The sequence below is a fragment of the Hoplias malabaricus genome, chromosome 4 (genome assembly GCF_029633855.1).
Source record: "Hoplias malabaricus isolate fHopMal1 chromosome 4, fHopMal1.hap1, whole genome shotgun sequence".
Taxonomy (NCBI): Eukaryota; Metazoa; Chordata; class Actinopteri; order Characiformes; family Erythrinidae; genus Hoplias; species Hoplias malabaricus.
Genome location: NC_089803.1, coordinates 43,036,616 through 43,060,525, shown reverse-complemented (window position 1 = coordinate 43,060,525; position 23,910 = coordinate 43,036,616). Strand labels below are relative to the sequence as shown.

General features: G+C 36.1%; 1 protein-coding gene across 2 annotated transcripts in view; it reads right to left on the bottom strand.

The window, feature by feature from the left end:
- The window catches only part of ptpn12 (protein tyrosine phosphatase non-receptor type 12), a 54,018-nt gene that overhangs the window by 14,606 nt on the left and 15,502 nt on the right, over positions 1–23,910 (bottom strand). For both annotated transcript variants that reach the window (XM_066667689.1, XM_066667690.1), the window contains exons 2-11: positions 10,561–10,669; positions 9,236–9,312; positions 4,861–4,956; positions 4,518–4,556; positions 4,198–4,269; positions 3,038–3,097; positions 2,783–2,925; positions 953–1,019; positions 745–822; positions 515–613 (exon numbers count right to left, since the gene is read on the bottom strand). In XM_066667689.1, the coding sequence (XP_066523786.1) occupies positions 515–613; positions 745–822; positions 953–1,019; positions 2,783–2,925; positions 3,038–3,097; positions 4,198–4,269; positions 4,518–4,556; positions 4,861–4,956; positions 9,236–9,312; positions 10,561–10,669 (840 nt within the window). The remainder of the gene's footprint in view (positions 1–514; positions 614–744; positions 823–952; positions 1,020–2,782; positions 2,926–3,037; positions 3,098–4,197; positions 4,270–4,517; positions 4,557–4,860; positions 4,957–9,235; positions 9,313–10,560; positions 10,670–23,910) is intronic.

Genomic DNA, 23,910 nt, shown 5'->3' with positions numbered 1-23,910 from the left:
ATGAAACAAGCAATACTTGTCATTAGTAATGTATTTGCAAACAGACTGTAGCTGGAAAAGAGAGAGAGAGAGCGAGAGGGAGAGAGAGACTAACTGACTGAATGTGCGAGCAGTAGGCAGACGGGGCGTGTTTAGTGGACAGAGGCTTACTCTCACTGTGTGTGTGTGTGTGTGTGTTTTCAGTGCCAGATGTGGGCTGATTCTCAGGCTCTGAGGGCATTATGGGAGCATTATGTCAGCGATCTTCTGCCTTACAAACAGGAAGTGAGCCTCTGCTTTTGGCCCTTTTCCATCTGCCCCCCTGCTTCACACACAGCCATGGGCCTTTTTTTTGTTGCCCCTTTTAGACCCCGGTAATAAGAGTGCAGTCTCTCTGTATCGACTCTTTCTCCTGAACAGGATCTGATCTCCATGCAGTAGGTGTAGGAGCTATTTGAGGAATGAGGATTTGGGAAGTTCCGAATGCTTAACAGATTTGCAGCATGTGAGTGAACAGTGAAAAGCTGGAGCTCACCATGCCATCTGTTAGCTCTGAATTCGTGGGACTCTCCAAATGCAACAGCTGTTTCTCAAAAAGTTGGGCGATTGCTCGATGGACTAACTCATACTGTTCCTGCAAGAGAGAGAGACAGGAATACACATGAACATGAAATCTGTATAAAATAATAATAATAATAATAATAAATTAAAAAAGGCAAAGCCTTTTTAAGCCTTTTTTTTCATGTGTTGCGTTTGTCAGCTCACCTTGGTCTGAACTGCTGAGTGCCTTTGTGTCCGCATTTCCTGAATTAGATGAAACACATTAAAATCCTCTGGAATTCTCTGCAAGAAAGAGTGCATTTGGGAAACTGAATAAGACTTTTAATCTCACCGAACAGATACAGAGGTAGTGAGACCGAGGGATAGTTGAGATAAATGCCAGAAAGCTATGAAGAGACATTGAGAAAATTACCCCAGCTTTCAGCAGGTTCCACGTGTAATCAATGGCACAGATAGCACCTGTTCTCCCACATCCAGCACTTTGTAAAAAAAAAATAAAAAATACACATAGATTTTAGTCTCACAAGAAAGCACACTGCTTGTGTATTACTGTATAGTTTTCCAAAATGAAGTTCAGCCAAGATGAGCTATATAAATGCGTGCCGTTGTGATGTGTGTACATATGAAACAGCTGTTGGGGTCTGCGAGGAAAGCAAAATGCAACACAGCACATTTTTTAAGGCTCACAGTAGATTTTGAGTACAGAGGGAAATTTTGTATGTTTTTTTTTTTTTCTTTTTTTTTTTTTAATAGTTTACAGAAACTAAGTCTGTATCCCAAACTACATCTAAAAATTTGTGCAACCTCAATGAAGGCCTGTATATTGGTTCAGTGAGTTGGGAGAAGTTTGAAAGAAGATATATTTTTGAAAAACATTTGGGTGAATACTGTCTTCTATTGTGTGCTAAAATAAATGAATTAATAAAAAAAGCAAAATGTACGCAGCAGACAAGTTTCAACTGATCCATTACATCTCTAAGGTCTCATGATATTTTAATAATTCACAGCAATAATAAATCATAAGACTGTAGTGACAAAACACAGTGAAGGCAGCTCATTGAGAAACTGCTCGACCAGGTACATTTAAAGAAATCACCGGGAGAAAACAAATAGAACACAGCCTTTTTGCCAATTTCTTCCACATGTAGCATTATAACAAGCCGAAGAGACTGAAGAGAATCACATACAAGGCGGCTTTAACTGAATTGTGGCTGTGTGTGTGTGTGTGTGTGGGTTAACTCTGTAATAAGGTTACTGTTTGCCCTCAGACAATCCATATGGCTTCTACTGAGCCCATAACGACCTGCCTAAAGGTACTTCCTGAGTGTAATTAATTAAGGGCAGAGATCAAAGGGGCTGGAAAGGGCTGAGCTGGTAGTTTAGAGCTTCTGCCCCCACTCTAGAGACACACTAACACACGCGCTTCTCCTCGCCTACAGATGTAAGGGGGCACTGGGGCCCAGACATGATGTCATCATTCAGTCCTGCCAATGGACCCCTGCAGAGAGCCACAAACCACATCAAGCCCCATATACATTAGGTCTTCCCACATTTATTGACACCAGTGGAGTGCAGAGATAACAACGGTTCTATTTTCATATTAAACACCGTTTTATGGTAAACAAAGTTTTCAGTTAAACCGAAAACATTATGAGTGATTAGTCTTTATCCAGCAAGTTCACTATAACTTAATAACCTCTGAAACGTCTACACAGATTTTACAGCTACAAATTCCATCCAGATCTGTAAATCATTCCACTCATCCTCCTCAGTAGTTCACAGCATACTGGGAGGAACAACTGCTATTTATAAAAAAAAAAAATATGAATGATTCTTTATAGTGCTTCTATAATAATGCAAAGCATGTGCTAGGAGGATATACAGGAATAGCTTTCGTTGGAGTAATAGTACACCATTCTATAACTCTAGGATAAGTTTAACTTGCATTTGTGATCCAAAACTACTTATTCAACATTAATTCCCTCAGTGGAGCTGTGAAAATGCACAGTGACTGTAGCAACAAAGAGATGGTTATAATGTTATGGCTAATCAGTGTGCAATAATAATAATAATAATAATAATAATAAAAATAAGACATTTTCATTATGGCTTTTACTTGTCATTAAGTTATTTTAATGCTTTATAAACATTAATGTCTAAAGTAATTTGGAGCCTCATATGCCCCTGTTTTATTTTATAAATATAATGTATGAATATCTATAATAATAATTCAAGACTTTACCTGCAGTGCACACAGATAGGAACATCATCATGCTCCTGGTACTCCCTCATCAGTGCAATCATGTCCAATATGGAGTCAAACGATGAGGGGACATCATGGTCAGGCCAGTTAATGTAATGGAACTGTGTTAATCTACGAGTCTCCTGAGGGAAAAGGAGAGAGAAAGAGAGAAGGTGGAGACCAGTGAATGGGAATGTTAACCTGCTGTCTAGACAGATGTGAGACAGAAGAATCTTAAGGAAGTATGAGACTCACGTTTTCAAATTCTACTGTTAGGCTGCGGATGTAATAGTCTGTTCGGGGTTGTTCTGATTCCTGAAAAACCAAAAGAACAAACAGACTGAAAATTGACCTGGGGTATAAATAAAAGTAATATTCTGATAATACTGACTTCAGCTCTGTGAAACCTTGCAATGATATCAGTTGTTAGTAATCTACTAATTCAGTAGTCATTCCATGAACACGAACTGACCAGTAAATTACCAATGAAATACTACTTTCTAATGTCCAGTGATGTGAGACTTCAGTGCCAAAAAACAACAATATGGCTAATATTTGACAGGGTCCATAATTTTTAAGTACTTTATTTTTGCATTTATTTTCATGTTACAATACCCAATCATAAATAGACTCCAAAGTAGCAATGAGTATTATGATGCTAATTATTGCTATCATAATACACGATTGTGGATATACCTAGCACACTTAACTGCATGGTTTATTACAAAAGAAAAGCAAATATAATCCTGTTTAACGTGCAGTGCAATACATAAACAAAAATCTTAAAAATTAAATAATCTTTTCCTGAAACGCTTTATAAATATATCGGTAGCAGTGATCCTGATATCTATTTTAATTATCTATTATGGTCACTGGAGTCTAGGTGTGGGTGATAAGGGAAAAATATTTCATATTTAAATACTTGCACTCTACACCAGATCTGATACATTTTGAGCAGAAAAAAAAAATAAGAATAATTAATAAAATAAAATATTCAGAATTTAAACAGTATTTTTTAAACTTTGTTTCTAATTAAAAATGCACCTAGTCACTCACACTAGCCACTCCTAGAGAAATGTCAGGTTTAAACAGCTTTACAACTTGCTTCACACTTAGGGACTGCTGTTAATACAAGGTTTGGGCTGGTATGTTATCGTTGTCTCAAAAGGTAATATTACCATCTGCAACAACATACTTAGCTGTGAGATAGTGGGGCTTATGCTGATCTAAGTTGTAGCACTATATCTCATCTATATTCATCATTACTTCACAAAATGTTAACAGAAATAATAGAAGCAAGCCTTAAATTTCAGAGAGAGAGAGAGAGAGAGAGAGAGAGAGAGAGAGAGAGAGAGAGAGCTGGCTGCTAGGGGGTGAAGCATGCTGGGATATGTAGTGAGGAAGCAATGACTCACACAGGAGATCCTGAAAGGGCCAAAGGACATGGGTTCGTCTCCGAACTGGGGGTAGTACCGCTCGCACTTTTTCTGGAGACAGGAAACAGATGTTTTATTTCAAACTAACGGCACCATCTGTGACGACACAATTGGCTGATCGCTACCACAACGAATGCGCAATGTTAAAAGCCTTATCAAACAGTTCACAACTAAATCAAACTGAACCACATATCCCACATTAAAGCTTGTGAAACTTGCAGAGGTCCTGGAGGAAAATCATTTAACTCCCACAACCTTACGTTATTATAAACATTCACTGCTTCATTTAACAGGCTTACCCTGCCCATCTCAAATTCTCGACACGCCATTACAATCACCTAAGGAACAGAGACAGAATCTGGTTAATACATTTATATAAATAGTTAAGGCATCTGTAATGTATTTTGTTATAGAACCTGGGCATGGAAAGGCATTAACGATTGCATACGTCTTTCAAACTTCTGATGTTTCATAGCCAAAAAAGATATTACACAGCATTTACTGTTCAGGAAAATGTACACAAATATTGTGGCTATGTGGGAAAGACAATGACATTATACTGAACAGCAGGTTCTTAGTATGGCCATTAAACACGCAAAACAAACTCTAAGTCACGGTTTGATGCAAGTGTAAACCACCCACAGCGACGTGGTATTCCCAGATCATCCTCCAGAAGTCGATGATTGTGTTGGGCAGGGGTCCCTGTGTGGCAATGTACGCCTCGGGTCCATCTATTCCCTGTACACAAGCCATAAGAAGATATTTCTCATGAATAAAGAAATGGATACATTAATGTATATTAATTAAGCTGCAGGGCTGCGTGACTATGTGCACAATATTAGCATTTGAACTATAATTGTATGTATAGTGATTTGGAATATGCCTTGTATTACAACGCACTAGTGAATTATGTGGTTAAACATTGGTTTCCATTGAGCAAATTAATTAACTTTGTGAAATATTTCTTTTATTAATACACCCTTAGAAACACTCATTTAAAACTTGTCATGTTTTGTCAAGACAAACATTAAACGTTATTGCACCAAATTAAGACACACTTGAAGAACCAAACTCCTCTCTACTTGCAAACACATCATTCTGACATAGACCCTCTCAGAAACACTGTCACAAAAATGTAAGTGTTGTGGTACCCTCAAGGGTACATATACAGTACCCATAATTAGGGAACATAATTGTACCATATTCTATTACAATTGCAGGTTTTATAGCTGATTTCATCTCTTACTTACTTTTTTAATGCAGTTCTATAATGAAAGCTTAAATTATTCACCTCTCCCTCATGAAAAGAGAATGTAATGTCCCTTTAAGAAACACAACTAGAATCCAAACAGTTTGTACCTTCAGTGACATAAACTACCTGTACTATATCTCTGTACTGAACTGTGCCTTAAACAATACAATTGGCTTTGGGAATATAATGTGGATATTGTCAGCACAAACAGAATAACAAAATATCTCACTAAACAAGATATAGATACATTATGAGAACTTCAACCACTAAATAACTGCAGTATAGCAAGTAATTTACTGTCCACTGACCCATTATCTTTAATTATTTTATGAAATGCTGTTTTTTTTTTCTTTTCTTTTTTTACAATTTATACATTTGTTACCTTTAAATATTAATAGTCTTATGGGGTTTTGCATGTAGATCTAATCTGTACCAAGCAGTTCACAAACCTTTGAAAATCCAATTATCAATATAGATATAACGTTTGTTATAAACTCATATAAAATAAACCCGAGTGTAAGCCTGAGTCTAATAAGGAGCGCAGGAGCCATGACAGTCATATCCACAAAACTGCATAGTCACTAACAGAACAAAGACGGGAAGCTTAAAAAAAAAAAAAAAAAACATTGAAGAAAGCCTAAGATACAGGGGCTACTAAAGTGAATCAATTGAGGGCCACAACGTCTGCATGTTTGAGTCTACCTAAATGTCTGAATTGACAGATTTTACCTGAGAGTTCAGCTCAGTGAAATTGTAGAACAAACACTGCTGACCTCACTGAATACCAAGGAAGTTGACAGCACCAAATGGTACTTTATCTAGGCTTATCATGTCTGTCTGTAAGTACAAACACAATACCTCAGACACTGCGATTTCCTGCCTATTCATGAGTCAAGTAATGTAACCAGCATGCACTGTGAATGTGTAGTGACCACATACGCTTGCACAGAAACACACCATATATTGCTAAATGATTATGGTCACGCACTCATTTAACATTTCTTCTTAAAACAAGGTTAATAATAAGTAGTTTGTCTCTTCTGCTGCAATAACAGCCTTTACTTTCTGAGAAGGCTTTTGGCTAGATGTAGTAACCATTCAATGTATTGCTTTGCCATGGAGCTTATAGTAGCTGAAAAGTTCTCCACGGTTTGTTAAACTATGACTGGATGATGTCTGTGTTATGGTTCTTCATACTGTCTTCATAACTTCATAAGGTCACTACAATTATACATGCTGCTACTCCTGGAATGTACTCACAAAAAATAGGTTAAGTGTATAATAAATGTGTATACGTGTTATACGGGGCAAACCTATTTGTATATATAAATATACACACCTACACAGATCAGCCACAACATTACGAGCACTGAAATGTGATGTGAACAGCATGATCTCATTACAATATCACCTGCTAGGGACAGTATATGCAGAAAAAAATGGGCAAGTGTAAGTATTTGAGTGACTCTGAAAAGATCTATAAGAAGCCGTGCTGGTCCAAAGCCAAGACGATCATGAAGGACCTCAGTCTTCCTAACAACAAACTCTTCACTCCGTCACCAGGAAAGCGTTTTTGCTTCCTGAAAACAAACACAGAGGACGAGCTGCTTTCCCATGGCTATTCGGACTCTAATCCCAGACTTCATCCAGCTCACACTTTACACCACCTACAGGACTGTAAACTGCTTTTACTGCACAGACTATTTCATTTGTCACTTATATATTTCACTGCATTAATTTGAACATTCAGATGAACATTATGCACTTTAATCCACATCTTTATGCCATATGTACAGCTCAAGTTTTATATATATATATTTTTTTATATATAATTTTCTTGTGTCTTTGTTGTACAGTCTTAGCTTTAATTCTTTTTAGTTTAATAATATTTATTTTGAGAATGTCTATATATTTTATTGTATTTTTTCTGTATCTATTTCCTATTTTCCATTTCCTTTCTACTTAACTCGTATTTTGTTAAACGTGTCAGTCAGTCGTCAAAGCATTTCACTGCAAGTTGTACCTAGTATAACAAAGTAGGTAACGAATAAACTTTGATTTGATTTGAAATTGTGATGATCATAATGTTTTGGTCAGAGAATTCACAAAGCAACAGGTCTGGTGGGGTTTTTCCAGGATGAAGTGATTACCTAGATAGATAGATAGATAGATAGATACTTTATTGATCCCCAGGGGAAATTCAAGAAATTGAAGAAATTCAAGAATACCTACCAAATTAGTCAAAAGAGTGAGACACTGAAGGTGGGGACATGGTCATAGTAGCCCAAGGCTCATTAACATATATGTGCAGCAAAGGCTGGCCTATCAGTTATAGGCCAGCCTACAGAAAAGCCAAGAGAGCTCAAATTGCTCAAAAGTGTTATGCTGGCTACGATATAATGGTGTTAGAATGCACACTACATCACAGCTTGCTACATATTGTTGCTGTACAATTTAAAACACGTATCTCAGTTTTTGTGAATTTTTTGTTTACTACATCATTTAAACACAACAGTTCTTCACACTGTGTGCAAATTTCATGGTGAACAATGCTCCAAAATTACTTTGGAATATAAGCTTTTTACAATGACTTCCATTGAACATTAATAAAGCTTTTCTCCTGTAAAGTTGCTATTTTGGGAGATACATGTTTATAACTGGACAGTGACAACATACAGAAGCATAACCTCAGTCCCATTAAAGTGCCCACGCTGATCACTCTCAGCTACCTTAGGTGCCAATGCTGAGCACGTGAGCATATAATCTGGGCCATGGAGCAACACAAGGTGAGGGGCTGCTCTGATGAATCATAATTTCTTTAAAACATCATTTGTACGGCTGTGTATGTGTGAATCACTTAACTAGAAAAGAGATGGCACAGAACTATGGGCAAGCTGCTGGTGTCAGTGTTATGCAGCGTGCTGGAAAACAATCAGAGCCATGTTTTGTTCTTTTTTTGTAATATTGTAATGTTAATGATTTATTTTAAACATGGACTGAAGCCCCCACTAACTGGTTATATTCTGTTTGACAACTATGTCTAATTGACACTCAAGTTTGTGTGTTCCTCTTACAACATAAACCTAATAAAAAGTATATTACAAAAAGGCATACCATTCATCTTTTGTACTAAGTGGAAAAACAGACCTGTTGTAATTTCAAAAATATTAATTTGTATTTTGTTTTTATCTCACTCCAGTTGACATTTTTAATTTACTCTGCAGACATTAGTCAATAGGTTAAAGCATATATTTAAGCTATTTCAGTGAGACAGCAGGAAGAGAAGCACAAGCATCATACACACACACACACACACACACACACACACACACACACACACACACACACACACACACACACACACACACACACACACACACACACACACACACACACACAAAACTCTTTATCACCACAAGTCAGATTGCTGAGAGAAACAGTCCTACATAATCAGCATTGTGAATATTTCTTGCCTGGGTTTGAAACAAAGGAATACATTTTAAGCAGTTAAAAGCTGTATTTTTGCATATTATTTTAACATTTATAACAAACAAACAAACAAACAAACAAACAAGTTGGTGTCAACATAAGATAGTATCAATATATTTGCAATTTTTCTGAGTAAACTGATTGAATAAATTAATCTCCACATCCGCTTCTACCTCCCTTCTCTCGCCTGCCCGCCCGTCCGCCCACGCATACACACACCGACACAGACTGACACACACACACAAAAAAAGCAAAACCAACAAAAATGTTTTGTACCTTGATGAAGTTTGCATTGATGTAATCCGTGTCCTGATTGGATGTTTTTAATGTAACTTTCACTCGACTGTGATCAACTGAAGGATAAGAAAGACAAGACTGAGAAAGCATGAAAAAGCTGTATGCACACACAACAAACAGTGTGTTTCATCCTAGCACATACACACACATTATATATATATATATATATAACTAGCTTCATCAGTTTCTGTCGGTAGACTGATAGGAGGCCCTGTTTTTCCACTCTAGTGGTAATGGATCTGGTTTAAAATAAATAAAAGGAAAATAAATTAATAAAAGAAAATCTAGAAAAACCTCAGTATAGGGCAAGGCCTAATTCTAAATACAAAGCCAAAAAAAGGATATTTCTCTGCACAACAGTTGGTGGCATGTATGCTGTTTTAGGGTCATTCATACAAGGACTTTAAATGTTGATGAGCCTGAATATGGGTGAAGCAGAGCATTACATTTATCAAGAGCCTATATTCATCCAAAAACCCCAGATTCTCAAAATTTAAAACCTATCCAATGAAAGAGTATCAGAATAGTTGAATATTTGGGTCCAGCCCTACATGCTACTGTGATAAATACAGCCACAAGATCTCGAGAGACCTTCAGCAACTGTTTCCCCTTAACGCAGTCCCAACTTTATTACAAGGAGAAATGCATACAACAATTCTATGCAGAAACCTCCCCAGCAGACAGAGAAGGGCATAAACTAGCATTTTGGAGAAGCTATGCTGCCATCATGACAGGGTCAACACAGATGTGTATGCTTGCACAGCTGAAGAACAAGCAAATATTCCAGTTGCAAAACTTCAACATTTTGTATCCTCACTTCCAAAATGATTAAACATGTCATTAAATAGAAAGGTGATCTAATTACACACCTTTTCTTGATTTTTTTTAATGTGTCACAGAAATCAAATTCTAAAGTTCTAATTATGTACATGGGGGAAAAAACTAAATGAGATTTCAAACAAATGAATCCGTAAATTGGTCCTTCACACCTTTATTTATATTATGTGAACAACTCATTTAAAAAATTAATTAAATAAAACACTACAGAAATGCTACATAAAAAAAGCATTCTCTCTCTTGTCCTAAACAATCTGAAATAAATGTGCAGTAAAATTAAAACTAGGATCCTACATCTTAAAGATTACCACTATAAAGCCAGATAGAAGTTGGTCACAGCTTGACAGCACCTACACTGGTGGAGAGTTCTTGAACAATAAAGATCAAGCATTTTTCATTAGTATGATTCAGTAGGGCAGACAAAACTGTCTGCACACTAATGGTATGCGACACTTTAGTTTACTTACATGGCAGTATGTCTTTATATCTGTTCTTTTTCACATTTTCTTCTTTCTCACCAATGCTGGTAGGGTAGATTTTCTCTGTTCTATATCTGGTCGATAATCTTCGTAATCGCTGTGAGGAAAGACAGAGAGAGACAAGAAAACAGCTTTAATGAAAGCCAGTGTGTATTATATTCTTGTTTTATCTTTGTGTAGGAAGCATAAGTGGAACAATGTTTAACAGCAGGAATCAATGGCAGGAGAGAAGAGAGAATAATGATTATGTTGCAGACAGAGAGGGCAATGGAGAAGAAACTGCTCCCCAAGGGTTTCTCACTTTACCCTAGATAAATGCCTTAGGGCAGACAGACAACACTCTGGCATCTTAAGAGACGTGAACTAGGCCCAAAGGGAATACACTAAGACACAGCGCTACCTCCACCATGAGTTCAACCAGACGTTTCGACTCAGAAAGCACACAAAGTTCCAACCTCAATATAACCTCATGTTGCTAAGAGTTCTCTAATCTTCTCAACAGAAGAAAAGACACATTTCCAACACAGTCCATTTAGCATGCAATAAAAACAGACAAGACAAGCATTCTGACTGCAACCTGAGGGGGTGGGGAAAAAAAAAAAGCCCCTTACTCAAATTCACCATGCCCAATTCCAAGCGTGAGCTACAGGGTTATGTGGAGTAGTGGAACTGCACAATGTGAAGCTCTATCCAACCTTTGTAGGATGAGCTGGAATGATGTTTGTGACCCAAATCTCATCCTCTAATATCAATACCTGACTTCAATAATGCTTTTGTGTCTGAACGCCATCAAATAACAGAAACGTACCAACATTTGGTGCAAAGGGAAGAATTAATGCAGTGAAGGAGCATTTTAAGTGAGCCAGAGAGATTCATTATTACAGATGGTCAGTATCTATGGAGGATCTATCACATATGGAATTTTAGAAGTATATTCCCAATTAATAAACATTAATAAAGCTATAATTGGAAAAAATAATAAAAATAACAGCTCTTCATATAAAAATTTATATACACTTCTTACCAAACTGGGCTTGTCTCTCTCAGCCTTTCTCGCTCTCTTTCTAAATCTCATTCCCTCTCTCTCTTTCCTCTGTGAGAAAAATGGCGTGGGCGGCTAGTTTCCGAGGGCCTGCACGAAAGCTCTGCCTCCTCTGTTAGAGAACAGCTTAAACGGTGAACAATGTAGCACACGTTTTGTCAGACAACAGAAAGAAAAACTAATCTTGGTTTCAAAGGCGTTTTTTTTTACTAGAGAATTTCTAAAAACCTCCAACTTGCCATGTTATGTTTGGACCCAGTGGATTTATAAGGGACTATCCAGCTCTAAAATTAATCAAATAACTGACTCAAAACTCTTCCTGAAGTGTACCTCCTTAAAACTATAGAAAAAAAATTATAAAAAACTGGAAAAACTAATTCAATACAAAATTCCTACAACTTTCTATATTTTTAGATTAAAGGCACTCAATCCAAATGAAGGTTACATGATTTTGTACCAAAAACGGCCATGATTCATTTAAAATTTTTTAAATCTGAATCCCTATAAGTCCTTTACGACAGATATATGTAAATTATCTCTGGTTGTGATTGACTGGAGGGTGGATGTCAGGTTTGAAATGTTGAATAAACATGAATAAATCAAGAAAAACTGGACTGTGTATAATTAGCTTGTATCCACAACACGGTAGAATTTTCAAAACTTATGTTTCTTTGGCCGCCCACATACCCAGGCTGAGTCTTATAATAGTTTAAAGAACTGCTCTAATCAATGCTCAGTGTTAATTATTCTAGCCTGCAGTGGTAAGAGAAGAGAGAGCACTAATATCACGGATGGGGAGGGGTGTTGAGGACTGTGTGTATACTTCCAGGCTGAGGCACTTGCTGGAAAACAGCACCCTCTCAGGCATACAGTAATTATGTTATGGCTATTCTGGTCTCATGCGAATTAAATTTTCATCAGCACAGTGACTCTCTGTAGCACAAGACCAAGGGGGTCGGGGCCAAAAAAAAAAAAAAACCACACACACCTCCTCACAGTGCCAAGAGTAACAAACAATTCACATTTTAGATGCCTGAAATAAGAAGCTCTCAAAAATAGAGGCTAAGTTATTTTCACAGCAGAAGTCTGGCGGGGAGGGTACAATAACTTCTCTTTTATTTTCCTTTTACCTACCGCCGATTAACCAAAACACAGCAAGCCTGTCACTATGTTTTAAATTGTTCCCCCTACCATAAAACCCACATACAAGAATGAATGAAAGGCAGACATACTTGCGTAACAGAATTAAGATTTTTGCAGGATGCCCTCATTCTCAACGTATTAACAAATACAAATTTGTTTTAGGGGTGGGCGATACGGCCCTAAAATATCACGATATATTAGAGTATTTTGCCGATAACGATATACTTGGTGATATGAAAAACACACTGTTATAACAAAATAAATGTTATATTAGTATCAATTACATTCAATTAATATTTAATTTCTTATTTAAATTACATTTTATTTTAGTACAAATCTAACAATGTCAAACATTCAGAAGTAACAACAAATAAATGTGTAAACATTTGCTTATTTTGAAAAAAACTTACCAAGATTCTGACGTCATTATGCAAACAAGTCAGAATATCAGGATTATGACAATATTGATTTTTTTACCGTTTAAAAAAAATTGCGATATTATTGCACATTATATATGCAATATATATATATATATATATATATATATATATATAGCAGCATGTATGAGCACTACAGGCCCAACATCTATTTTCAATAGACATTATTTATTTATTAGGATTTATTGAAATATTGAGCTGTACCCATGAAGAGGACTTGCACACATTTAAGCAATAATATATTTTACAAAGTAGAAACATTTGAAATATGCACCACCATGAAACAAATGGTCTACAAAACACTGTTAATTCATAGTGAGGGTAAAAATAAATGATATCAGATACTGTTATTGTAAACACAAAAGCAATCTGGAAATAATGAAGCTAAACAATAAATAAGGATCTTGGAAATAAACATTAAAAACTGCAAATGCCCTCTCATTTCCTCTTTCACATTGCTAAGCAGCACAGCGGTCAACTGAGGAATTAAACACAGTCAGTGTTCACTTCCAAGGGCAGTGACCTGTTTAATAAAGCAGAATTTACTAAATAATATACTTGAGGACAAAATAGTCCCCACATCACCCTAATAACTAAAAGGTCAGATGAGATATTTCTTCTTTATCTGGAAAAAAGGCCAAAAGTGTCATTACAGTACAGAGATGACTCTTGCCAGCTCTCATCCTGGACAATTTGAACTTTTAGCTTTATCTAACTGTGTGAAGACTCATGTTTTGTTGATGTGAAAAAATGCTACAGGGAAGAAAAAAAATACTTTATATATAACTGCTCTTCAGGTTTTACTGCACAATTTCAATTTTTTTATTATTATTATTTTAAAACATACTGGAAAAAAAACAAAATACAACAATGTGCAGGAACTTTGGAAGAGTCTATGTTTTATATTTTACTATTTCATACCAAATATTATAAGTTCTTCAGCAAATGAACAGCCATAGCCTGTCACAATATTAGATGTACTTGATACTCAGTTATTTTTATATTCAGACTCAAACCCCAGTTAATCAGCTCAGTGCGTAATGAGTGTGTGCAACTTTTGAGTTTAAATACCACATTATGAATCAATGTGAAAAGTCAAACATATACATTTCCAAGATGTATAACTCAGCTAATGATGTGATTAATAAACATGAATCCCACTGTACATGTTCCTCAAAATATGAACCAATTTAAAAAAAGAAAATCAAGTATATTGTATTTGTTTAATGCACTCATGACCATAGTTGTCAGATATTTAAATTAAACAATATTGTCTATATTCACCAAAAGTGATGCACAAAATGTTTGACAAATATGCACTGGCAGCTTTATAAAGAAGAATGTGGATGGCAGCAATGGCCTTCGAGAGCCACCGAGGCACACTGAGTGAAATCTAACTCTGGTTATAGCACTGAAGTTTAGATTATACCTGACTGTTAAGTAATTATACCTAAACTGTGAAGTTTGTAAACGGAAAAGTTTCTGTACTTACAAAAATAAAATATGGTGTACTGCAAATTTCTGTTTTAGGACCTCTATTATTTGCATTATATTTGTTACTTCTAGGTAATGTTATCCATAAACATGTAAACAAAATTTTCACTGTTACACCTCCAACACACAGTCACACACATTCAACCTGCAACTTTTCAATCTGGTGATTAACTGTATTAATGATTGTGTTAATGATATAAAAAGCCCCTTTGACACATGCACAGAAATGCAGAAATTTTCTGGATTTTACCCGGAGAAGCTGTATGTGTACACAAATGTCTGTGGCATAGTCTGTGACAATATCAGATTGTAAATGATAAGAATTTGTCCACGATACACCATCAAAGGGAGATCACTGGATTGTGCTAATGCACATACAGTCTGCTGCAGTTCTTAACATGCTGTCTACATATTACACATCAGTCGAATGGGTGAACTCTCGGGACACTGATAATGTAAGTCAATACTATAAAACATACGACTACTGGGTTAAAACCAAAAGAATTCGTTATTCCTTACATGAGATCTCTTCCTTGAAGGAAAAAAAAAAAAACCTGAGGAGCCCACAAACACAAAGTATACCAGCGCTTATGTAAAGCTGTCCCCTTCAAAACAAGAGCAAATTTCTTTTCGTCAAGTCTTTCCGTCAATCCACTCATTAGTAATCCTCATGTTTGTGTAAAGAGGACTTGCAAAAAGTCTGGCCTTACAGGCTAAGAGCACTGGGTTAGAAACAACACAAAATATCAGTATAAATCTAGGCGAGTCAGAACCTTTTTTCCTGTTTGGTGAGGGTAAAAAGCCATTTGGAGAGGTGCATGAGATTAGTCAAGGAAGATAAAATGCTGCCATTAAGCTTTAATAATACACTTATTTTTTCTGCAGTAAAATTAATCATTTCCCTTATGGAGAGGCTGGGGTCTTTGAAGATTCCTAAGAAAGATCTCAGAGAATATTCCAAATTAAATGTAGAAAAGTGCCTGAAATGTTTTGTTGTTTTGATCATATTTTGACCACAAAAGGTTCATTTCAATATCTTTAAAAATTCTGAAGGCTTTTCAGTAACATTATAAAATTGCCTCAGGTTTATTCACTGCCTCAAGATTTAAGTATGTAATTTCAAGCGGAAAATGAAAAAAAAAAAATACCTGGGGTGTTGAGAGTTTAAAAACCAGCATGAAAAAGAATCGTGATAAAATCAAGATTGTGGTCCTGCAAAATAAAATTAATTTTATTTTATTTTTATATTTTAAATGTTTTTTGCCATATCGCCCACCCTATTGTGACATATGGATCCTGCCAAACCTCTTGTAAAAAAAATGTGGGTAATGTCAGAGTTTTACAGCCCATATTGAATAGAGCCGATAATATTTTAGAGAATCCTGCTGCACCTCACAGGTGGAGACCTATACCTAAAGCATGCAGAATATTTCCAGCTGTAAGAACGCCTCTGATGAGGAAAATCTCCAGGTGTATATTACAGGTGTGAAATAACTCCATAATTCTTTTTTAATTCTCATTTTCCAGATAACTAATGTGAAAACAGGAAAAAACTGGATGTTAGGTTACATCCTTCTACTCAAATCAGAGGTTCTTTTGCTATAACATGCAAGTAAACCATCTGATTTGGTGTTAAATTTGACACTTTTGTCCATTTCCTCACACTTAAGTTGACAATTACACTATTAACACAAGAGAATTATAGGAATATTATCTTATCCCTCTATCATTTCTAGGTTGGACTATCGCAGCACCCTGCTTTCTGACTGTTTCACATTAAAGCCTAAAGCATCAGTTAATCCAGGATTCAAGAATGGATTTACCATTGGGAGTATTGGTTCCTCTCAATATCAATTATAAAACGATCTATATGAATAAAAATGTATTTCATTTCATGATAAATGTAACAAACACCTTCTTCTGTAAAGCTTCTAATCTTCTAATTGTAAAGGTTCTTATTCAGAATATGTTTAATAAAGTTTCTGATTGTTTACATTATATACCTGTTTAAGCCTAGCTCTCGTAGCATAACACTGCACAGTGCATTAATAGAAGTATATTTAATATTTCATATTGCTTTAGAAGGTCAGATTTATTTTATCCAGAACTGTTTAGGTTGTGGATTTTAACTAGTGTTGTCAATGATAACGAGTTAACTCATGTGATTAAACTGGAATCTGGCCAAAGCTTATATATATATTTCCTCCCTACACATTTATTCATTTTTATCTCCCTTCCGAAAAGAAAGAAAAAAAAGGAAATACTACAATTTTAACTTGCAACTAATCATGATTATTTTGAAATGTTGTTGTCATTACCTCAATTTTTTTAATCAGTTGACACACTCATTTTAATTTATCTGTTTTATAACTGATGTTCCAGTGGTTCGCATTTTTGGTTTAGATTTTCTAGTATAATAACCAAATAATGACAACCTGATATAAACAGAATTTGCTGCATATGTAGTATGCAAGTTCTGTAGTGCTTACAGAGAATTTCATATAATCTTTGGCTGTTTGTTTGGTTGAATAATTCGGTCCATCAAAACAGTAACAAGTAAAAAAAATGTCTGCAATGTGAGAAAAATAAAGAATGCTGTTCGTCGGGTGAATTTATCAGTACAGGAGGACGTGAACATTGTCTGTCTCTCATTCTTTCAATCACTGACTCAGAAGGACGTGCTTTAATAGCGTTCTCTTCCGTGGTTACGTAAATGCTCTCGCACACAATGGAGACACTCCGGAGCGGGAGGCATTTCACAAGAGGAAATAAAGCAGGAACCTGCTAGAGTCTCTCCATGAGCCTGACTGTGCCAATACTCAGCCCAAGCAGAGTGTGTGTGTGAAGCGGGACAAACACCATTCTCTTCAACTCTGTATATGGCCCTCACCCTCAAAATTAAAAAAAGAAACTGAATTATTATTTTCATTGTAGTGGCCTAAATTTCAAAACGGTCCATGAATAACTGGTTTTAATTAAATAATTGAAGAAAAAACCAAGCTTTTTTAACAAAACACCAAATCAACAATAGAGTAAACAGACATCAAGTTATTTTAATTGTACTGAAGTGCTTTTAAGCCACCCAGGCCTGAGAGTATAAACCTGATGAAGGAGTAAGGTCTCCCGCCCCCCTCCGGCTGCCCACGTAACACAGGAAATTGTGGTGCTGGTTTGTGTGTGGGAGCTGGGAGGGCAGAAGTATGTCTTTGCACATGTGTGTTTATGTGTGTGTGTGTTTGAGAAAGAGGGAGAGGTGTAATATTTCCGCTACTGTCAGCACTGGGGCAGAACAATAACTGGTGTGACACAGTTGAATAAAGCTTCATCCTCATTGGCTTGTTATTTAGCTCTGCTCCAATCAAAAACCACTCTATGTTCCTCCCAGACCCCCACGGGACTCCACAGAGATGGGGCGCGGCAACGCCCTCGCAGCTAAAGTGACCACATAACAGGCTGTATGAGCACACAGTCCCTGGAGAAAAAGAAAGCCCACAAGCCTTGATGAACATCACATCCATCAACTGCTACTGATTAGTGCTTGTAATCTAAAAATACCTTTTTTGTTTAAAAAAAAAAAAAAAAAAAGTGGCATGTCTTTACAACAGAGTTTCATGTGTGTTTTTGTGTTGCACCACAGTGAAGACTTGCGATTAGACATTAAATATTTCTCTACCTGAGGATTCCACCGTACAGGTGTGGTATAGTAACAATTATTATATAATCGCCTCAGCTAAGATCAATTATTTAAGGAGTGCACAATCATGTTTCTCTCATGACAAACAGAAATGGGTTTGTTTTTACCCATTGGACTTATGTAAATACCATTAAATAAGAAAATCAGAACGGATGATATAGATGTCCTTTTAGAGGGCAGCAGTAAATAAAATTTAGTTTTTCTATTAAGCTTGCTTTGTTGTTTCTCAGCTGGAAGCAAATTATTATTGACCTGCTAAGAAGCATTTTGAAAGCTTTAGGATTTTACTCAGACCGTATTGCACTCAATCAATAAAAAAGGCATTTCAAACGTTAAAATTCTGACTGGACTACAAGATGCTTGTTAAAATGTCACAGTCCATAGCTACAAGCCAAGGAAGTTTTACTAATGACTTTCTCTAGGCTCAATAATGTGAGTGGCGTAGGAAGAATGTCATGTCACAAGGCAAGAAACATTTGGCAGTAATGACTGCAAAGATGGAACGCTAGATTGGCCTATAATCCAGAGAGAAAAAGAGTAGGAGTGCTCTTTAAAAACTGCTGTCAAAAATATGATTTTAATCTATATTTTACAAATAACTGGACAATATATCAAATGTGTTTGAACAGTGTCAGACAATGTGCTCAAATCATCCGGATTTATAAACACCAATTCAACATGTCTAACACCTATGAAAAGCATTCTGGTCTGGTGTACACACACACACACACACACACACACACACGTTTTGAGGTATTAGTATTGCTGAGGCAGGTCTGAGCTACACACAGCTAGAAACACAGGCATCATTTTCTGCTTTGAATTGATCTGGGACACCGCATGCAGACATGACTTGTGCTGTTCATCAAATCATTGATTAATCATACATCAAAATGGAAGCAAAATGTTGTGTGTTGGGTCAAATAAATAACAAGTCATCTTTCTAAACATAGATTCTGGAATGACCCGTTTTATGCACATGCTTTGAAAATTAATATCAACCTGACAAATTATAGGTTATATATAGTTTGCCTGCTGTTTTACTTCAAGGGTAGCAAAAAATAAATTAATAAATAAAATAATTTGAATCTATTTAGCAAGTGCAGAGTCAAATCAGCAGCCTTAATCAAGTAATAGTCATTCCTCAGGAAACTATAACCCATGAGACAAATAAATTGGTTTATGCAAGTAGCTGTCTGCAGGGTTTGGTATTTACTTTACACAAAAATCATCACCCTGAAAATCAGCTGGTGAGCTGGTGCCTTAGTAGAAATTTGCTTGAAATATGCATGAACCATGAAGGTCATGATTCAATCCAATAAGAAAAAAGGGCTTTTCTCTACGTTTTTGAAAGAATTTACCCCACATCACCCTCCTCACCTCGGGCTAAAGAATGTTAAACTGCAGCTCCACTGGAACAAGAGGCCTAACCTACTTTCCTGTCTCACTTAAATAAGTAAGCACTTGTGTTTCCCCCTTATCCTGAATTATTCACAGGAAATGGTTCTTTTGTAGGTAGCACAAACGTTGCTCTGTGATTGGTCGGCCCAGACTGCTGTGAGAGAACAGTGGCTGGCATGCGCGTAGTTTCCACGGAAACTCTGTGGTTGTCAGGACGGAGCCTGGCATTGGTGGCAATACGCCTTTGGGTCACCTCAATCTCATACACCATCTAGCATACCTCGCTACAAATTTCACACGCTTACGACAGAGATGGGTATGATGTTGACGACATCAACCTCAAACCACATACACTCCTATGGCTATAGTGACAGGCTATGCCCCCTACCCTTGTACTGAAGCATCTGACAGTTCTTCTCCACATGACAGGAGGTACAAAAGAATGCTTTTAAGAAAGCCTCACAGTCACCAAAGCTCTTGCTCCAGAAAAACATGCTTCGCACATGTAAAGACATCAGCTCAAACACACAAACTACGACTCTCAGTGTCACAGGTCTAATCCACCAACCAAATGATTTTTATACAGATTTTCAATATTTCATTATATATTATTTACAATATCTGTCTCTGACCTGATGGTCATTACAGGGCACTGTCTTAAGTTCATTGAACTCATTTTTAAACTTAGTTTAAAACTATTAATATTTACAAAGCCAAGTGGTATTTGTTTGATGCTGATGTTATGTTTAAGAAACATATCGTGATATACATTCTGATCCATGAACCTGCTGAGCAAGACCATTTTAACATTTTAGACTATATTACTGAAAAAAAGTAAAAGCTTATTTTATTGTGCTGCAGAAGTTGCAACTACTGCATACAGACAGGTGGGTTTTTTTCTTTCCCAAACTAGGGTTTTCACAATAGGGCTGCAACTAACAATAATATTTTAGTATTGATTAGCCCAAGCTAAGAATTTGACACAAAGTAAAAATGATGGTAAAATGATTACATGAAATGGTATGAAAATTGAATATCATGATTATAATGCCCAAAACCATTACTATCATCATCAGTATTATTGTGGTATTGTTAAAATGTGCAAATGTACATGCCGAACGACAAAACATTTTTAAGGAGCAAGTGCTTTTTTTTTATTATTATTTTGTTTTGTTTTTATTTCTTTTTGTTTATGATAAGAGGCAAACTGAATATTCAAACACTAACTTCAGTCTGTAGTGTTTTCTGCCCTCCTACATTAATATCCTCACTTCCTATTTTTGTGGCCACATGGAGGTTTTTATAAACTTTAGAACTGTTTGTTGTAACATTTACGAGATAGTTTCTGTTTAAAGTACATAGTTTTAAATGTGTGGCTGGGTCTTTTGCAGAATGTATATGTACATATACATTGTACATGTACACATGTATGTTTGCCTTGTAAAGTTGTGAAAGTCACAATGTGATATTAAGATACTACTTACTGTATTAGGCTTTGTTTAACAGGTAATAAGTGATCATAATTGTATAAACCTCTGTTTTGTTGTTATTGTGGAAATATTTGTGACACAGAAAAAAGTGAGGTCTCTTTAGAGGCATTTTTATTTAACAACTCAAACTGCTACAACACAAAGGAAAATGCATATGAATCTAAATGATGTAAGGTGGAATTAAGATTGGCAGAATGTCACAAAGCACCATTTAAAGTGGAAAAAGGCCCAGAACTTCTTCACTATTTAAAGAGGGGAAAAAGAATTTGAATTAATTTACATTTAAAGTGGAACAAAGCACCACAATGTTAGCTTCTGCACCAGTTAAGTTGGAATCATGCAGTGAGTTTGTAATTCTGGCTAGAATGCATTTATTTTTACATGGGGCATTTTCTTTGTCATTAAAAAATGGGGAAAAAAATGATAAAAAAGAATAATAATATACCAGTACTAAATGGCTTGTGTGGCATAGGCTACACTAGCCCCAGTTAGCTTGCTTTTCAGTACTTTCTACTTTATTCTGTCACTGCCCCATGTTTCCCCGACACAAAACAAACCCACACTACTGTGGCTGGAAGTGTTTCTAACTTTGGTTGAGGCTGTACGTGAGATTTTTAAACCACACAGTTACGACCACAGTTATAATAAATGTTAACCCTTTCATATATAATCTCTCATATACCATAAAACAATTTTAGTTATTGAAAAAGACACACCAATCAACAGACAGTTAAATTAGTTGACAACCCCTAATTTTTATATTGTAATATATAATCATATATTTCGACACCCCTTAGAGTAATATTTACTGAATATGTCTATGTTGCACATATTAATATAATTAACATTTCAAACAATTAATAATTAAAACCACTTTAAAAAGTACACATATCCCTGTTCTAATACTGGCCCTTAAGATGTTTTCTTAACTCATCAGTACCCTCTTCAGAGAGCACAGTACATTTGAATGTGCAATTACTTTTTACTTGTTGTCTCTGCAAATGTTTTATGATTCATTTTTCCCTAATATGTCCAAATCAAGTAATAAACTGAATCTCAGCACTAGTTAGCAAGAAAATGCCATGTGTATGTTTTATTAAACACAGAAAATCAATAATTCATGTTAATTTACCAAAGAAAAATGTGCATTTGACTGCATATACCCCCAGCACATGCCGTAAATTTGGGTTTCATATAGTGATTGGACTGTGTGTGGGAGGAACTGCCATTAGCTTAAGCATTAGCCTTGTGTCTGCTGAGCAAATCCCAGCTGAGCTGAGTCAGTGAAGCTGAGCTGGAGCATTTTCAATGCTCTTTCCTTCACACAGTAACCGTTGTTCTCCCTCTTTCACTATACATCTCAAAACCAGAGTGAGGAAGAAAGAAAATACTAGTGAGAGAGAAAAAGAGAGAGAGAGAGAATAAAAAAAGAAAAACAAACAATGCATTATCTATACCACTGTTACACAAATACATTACTGCTATCAACTGCACACAAATAAAAGTCAACGACACACCAATAAAACATCAAGGGCCACCAATAAAGGCTTATACAGAAAGAGATTTGGAATGCAGTGTGCTCTGATTGGAGTAGGAATACACCAAGGCACTGAAGCACCTTCATGCATTCCATGTGGTGCTAAACAATAACATCTTCATACACCTTACTTCATCAGTCAGAACAGTCTTCCCACTTTGCACAGAGGTCAAATATTTGGCAGCAGAAAAGCATGCAGGCTCCAGCATGTCATCTGTGAGCATTCTGACGCATTAGATACGTTTAAAAAGCAATAAAACATTTGTTGTTTTAATTTCTTATGGGGATGAACATAGAACAGCCTCACATTCTGGCATTCAGCATTTAGCGAGTGACATAATGCAATATGTTATATATGGCAAAAGCAACTCACATCAAACTGCTCTTCATAACAACTATGAAATAAAATAAAGTACTAAATGATATTCAACACCTCATGGGTTTCATCAGTTACATTGAATCACTTTTGAAGTCCTTATTGTTGTACAGGACATGAATCGAGGATGACCATTTTAAGTGTCTATGCACTATACAACGTGCCGTTAATAAAATAAAGGCACCGCTAATAAGACAATTCTGTTAAAATAATTATTTGATTATTAATATCAAGCAAAATAAATGGGTTCAAACACCTACTCTAGCAGCTTTTGTTAAACAGGGCTTCACAAATCTCACTTTCACTTGTCAGTTGCAAATTGTCAACCATCAGATTTGAACAATACTTGGTTTGAATTGGTATTCAAACTGAACACTGGGGAAATGTTTGTACATAGACACGTACATGACAAATAAAACGATATCCGCCAGTTTCCAAATTTGCGCTTCCTTATTAACTAAGATTTTAATCTTGTAATGTTAACCCCCCATTCTTAGGTATGTGCATCATTTTACAGTAGACTCAGTGGCAGGAAATGACTGGCCTACCTCTGGCCCCACCCAAGGGCTAATCACTGATCATTCTCTTATACACAAATGCACAAGTTTTTCTTCAAAAAAGGCCAGTGAGTCAGGGGTGCTTATATATCTACTGATAAGAATCAGTGAAGCAGCACAAATGGGGAGAACCAACAAGCACACACAGTCATGTGTAAAAAGTCTGG